Source organism: Sinocyclocheilus rhinocerous, unplaced genomic scaffold, assembly GCF_001515625.1.
Source record: "Sinocyclocheilus rhinocerous isolate Xijiao unplaced genomic scaffold, SAMN03320098_v1.1 scaffold2670, whole genome shotgun sequence".
NCBI classification, from domain to species: Eukaryota; Metazoa; Chordata; class Actinopteri; order Cypriniformes; family Cyprinidae; genus Sinocyclocheilus; species Sinocyclocheilus rhinocerous.
Window position 1 is genome coordinate 288,062 of NW_015647012.1, and position 3,329 is coordinate 291,390.

The window sequence follows — 3,329 nt, forward strand, 5'->3', positions numbered from 1 at the left end:
TACAAAAAAAAAAAAAAAAAGAATCTTGTTTCACATATATGGTCTATGGGAAGACACTCACACACTCCTTCTCCCACTTAAGCTTGGCGTCAGTGACGATGCCCTGCATGCGCGTTTCCATGCGTCTCTTTTCAGACATTTCCCTCTGCAGCCGCTGTTCTCTGCTCTCCAGTTCGTGCTGTAGAGATCGTTTGTCCTCCTCATAGATGTTGGTGGTTTTCTGTAGAATGTCAATCTGCATACAAAGTAACATTGAAGATGCATTACAGAGGCCACATTCAACACTTTTGTTAGTCAAGATTCGTTGGAAAAAACAGTTGTCATTCAAACCATAATTATCATAGCTTAAATTGTGTTGTGAATGCCAGACTGTGTAGACAAACACTACCGTTCAAAGTTCGGGGTTTGTAAAATTTAATCTTCAAGGAGACTCTTATGCTCACCAAGGCAGCATTTGATCAAAAATACAACAAAAATAGTAATATTGTGAAATATTATATATTTTTTATCCCGATTCCGTGATGGTGCAAATACCTTGTACTCCAGCATTTTGGATTTCTTTTCCAGACGATCAATCTCATTCTTCTGGTTTTGGATCATTTTGTCCTTTTCACCAAGCCGGCCACGTTGCTCTTGGATGAAGTTCTCCTTGGAGAGAAGGTTGCTGTCTTGCTCTTGAAGCACAGACTTCAGCATGTTGGCTGAAACAGAATTGCCACCAGAAATTAGCAAAAATGTTGCGCTTGAAAGACCATTTAAACAGTTCTCAATAAAGTGATGATTTTACCAGTTTTATTGTACTCCTGAACCATCATCTGTCGAATCTTGTGTCTCTTCTCCAGGGCCTCAATGAGTCTGGGCAGTGTAACATCATCGTTAGGGCCAGAGATCTCACAGGGAGGAAGTGGATGGAACGACTGAAGTAGTTGGTTCAATACTGTTGGAGACTCTGTAACAGAACACATCACATAATTAACATTACCAAAAAAACAAAAAAACAAACAATATGAGACTTTCGGATGGAATCCGGCATGTTAAAGAAAATTCACATTTTTAATGTTGACGCACATTGTAAGAGATAATAATATGCAAGCACACACACACACACAAAAATACCTCCATCTATAGGACCACCACGTTCTTCCAGCCTGTGGGTAAGCTCATCTTTGAAGGCCTGGTTTCTCTGTCGGCGACCAGCAGCAAAGCCACAGATGGGCCTGTCAACAGGCCGGGCCACTTCAACCTCCTGAGTCATCTCAGCAAAGCGCATCACCAGCTACACAGATGAGAAACCAAAATGTCACTGCAACTAAAATAAATCTGAAGTGGAACAATGCACCTTTTGACCTGTTAATATTGCTTACCAAGGTCTCCTCATAATCATCAGCTTTTGGATTTACACACACGACCATCCTCACTTTGCCTTCCCCATCAAAGTAGTTCTTGAATAGATGGGTCACTTTGGAGTCCCTGTACGGAACCATCTGAGCACAAAAGTCATGAGAGCCTATGAGGTTTCTAACATTTTTAACCAATCATATGGTCAGTTAATCTCTCACATACCTTGTTTGTGCCACACATCTGATTCTCCCTCAGTACCTCAATACATGTGCGCAGAGTCATTAAAGATTGATTGATGTTGCCTGTGAGAAAAAGAAACCCATACGGTCTTCATATAAACCATAACCCTGAAATCCTGAAGGTAATAAAAGTAGTTCTTTGTGCTGCTGCCTGACCCGCTTCACGGAGACGGCTGCCCTCTGCTCGGGTTCTGCTGGTGCGTTCACTGCCAGCCAGATCCACCAGACACAACTGGCTCACATTTACCTGACTCTTATCCTGAAAAAGGAACAACAAATCTTTAAGTGTTTGTCAGTGGTTTCGCTGTCACAATTGAGAGCCTAACATCTCCACATGTAGGGCCAAAATGTCACATTTGAAGGTGTAGTTCTTGCAAAAATGAAAATTGTCAATTACTCACCCTTGCATTAGACCAAATTCATAAGATTTGCATTAATGTTTTAAACACAAATTCAGATATTTTTAACGAAACTTTACATTTCCATCCCTCCATTCCAACAACACCTCAAAGAGTTCATAAAGACATTGTAAAAGGAATCCATATGAATCAAGCAGTTTAATCCAAGCTTTCCACAAAGTGACAATCACTTTATATGAAGAGATTTAAATGTATGCATTTATTCACATATGAGCATTAATCAATGCACAGAGCACATCAAATATGGCAAAGGGAAGCCAATCTTGTGCATCATGCAAACAGATGATGCTGTTAAAGAGTCATAGTTTCAGTGGAATAAACTTTAAATGGAGAGAAAAACCATTCAGGTTTCATTAAAAATATCTTCATTTATGCTTTGAGCCTTGTGAGTTTGGAACATGGGTGACTAAATTACAATTTAAATTTTTGGGTGAACTATTTCTTTAACATCTCATGAATAATTTAAACACTTTAAATGAATCAAATAAACAGGATTCATTCAAATGCTTTATCAGACTTAAAGGGTTAGTTCACCCAAAAATAAAAATTAGGCTGTGTTTTACTCACCCCAGAGCCATCCTAGGTGTATATGACTTTCTTCTTTCAGACGAATCCAGACGGAGTTATATTAAAAATAGTTTTTGATCTTTCAAGCGGTTTAATGCCACTCAGCGGGTGTTGCATGCATCAGTCCAAAATAAGTGAAATAAAAAGCGCCCATCCATAAAAATAAAAAAAATAAATTTAAAAAAAGTGTCTCACATGGCTCCGTGGGGGGGAAAAAAGGACTCCTGTAGCGAATCGTAAGCGTTGAGTTTTTGTAAGCAAAATATCCATATTCAAAACGTAATAATTACTTTAATCTAGCTTGCGCCAAGACGTGTGAGACACTTTTTTATGGATGGGCGTTTATTATTTCACTTCTTTTGGACTGAAGCACTGCAACACCCGCTGACTGCAATGACAGAGCTTGGAATAGCCAGGACAATTTTTAATCTAACTCCGACTGGATTCGTCTAAAATTCGCATTGCGTTGCATCGCACCGCGTAAACATAAAACTAGGGCTGTGCGATATTGAAGAAAAATGCGATATGCTATACCTTGTTAAATGCAATATTCGATATGCGATACGATATTGCTTAAAGTGTGAAAAATCAATTTCAATGGAAAAGAAAGAATCACTACAACTTCTGAAAGTGACCAGCACAGCAGTTTTAACATTACATAAAGTAATGTCACAAAGTCAGTGTGAATATACAAAAAAAAAAAAATTACACTAATTTTATATCATTGTAACTTTGCTTTCCATACACTTTAAGTACTTCTTCA

At 38.5% G+C, this 3,329-nt stretch overlaps 1 protein-coding gene across 1 annotated transcript in view; it reads right to left on the reverse strand.

The window, feature by feature from the left end:
- LOC107708211 (kinesin-like protein KIF23) overlaps window positions 1-3,329 on the reverse strand; it is a 19,503-nt gene that overhangs the window by 11,251 nt on the left and 4,923 nt on the right. Inside the window, exons 9-16 of the mRNA XM_016512383.1 lie at window positions 1,978-1,982; window positions 1,737-1,859; window positions 1,564-1,643; window positions 1,365-1,484; window positions 1,117-1,276; window positions 788-949; window positions 535-701; window positions 62-235 (exon numbers count right to left, since the gene is read on the reverse strand). Coding sequence (XP_016367869.1) covers window positions 62-235; window positions 535-701; window positions 788-949; window positions 1,117-1,276; window positions 1,365-1,484; window positions 1,564-1,643; window positions 1,737-1,859; window positions 1,978-1,982 — 991 coding nt within the window. The remainder of the gene's footprint in view (window positions 1-61; window positions 236-534; window positions 702-787; window positions 950-1,116; window positions 1,277-1,364; window positions 1,485-1,563; window positions 1,644-1,736; window positions 1,860-1,977; window positions 1,983-3,329) is intronic.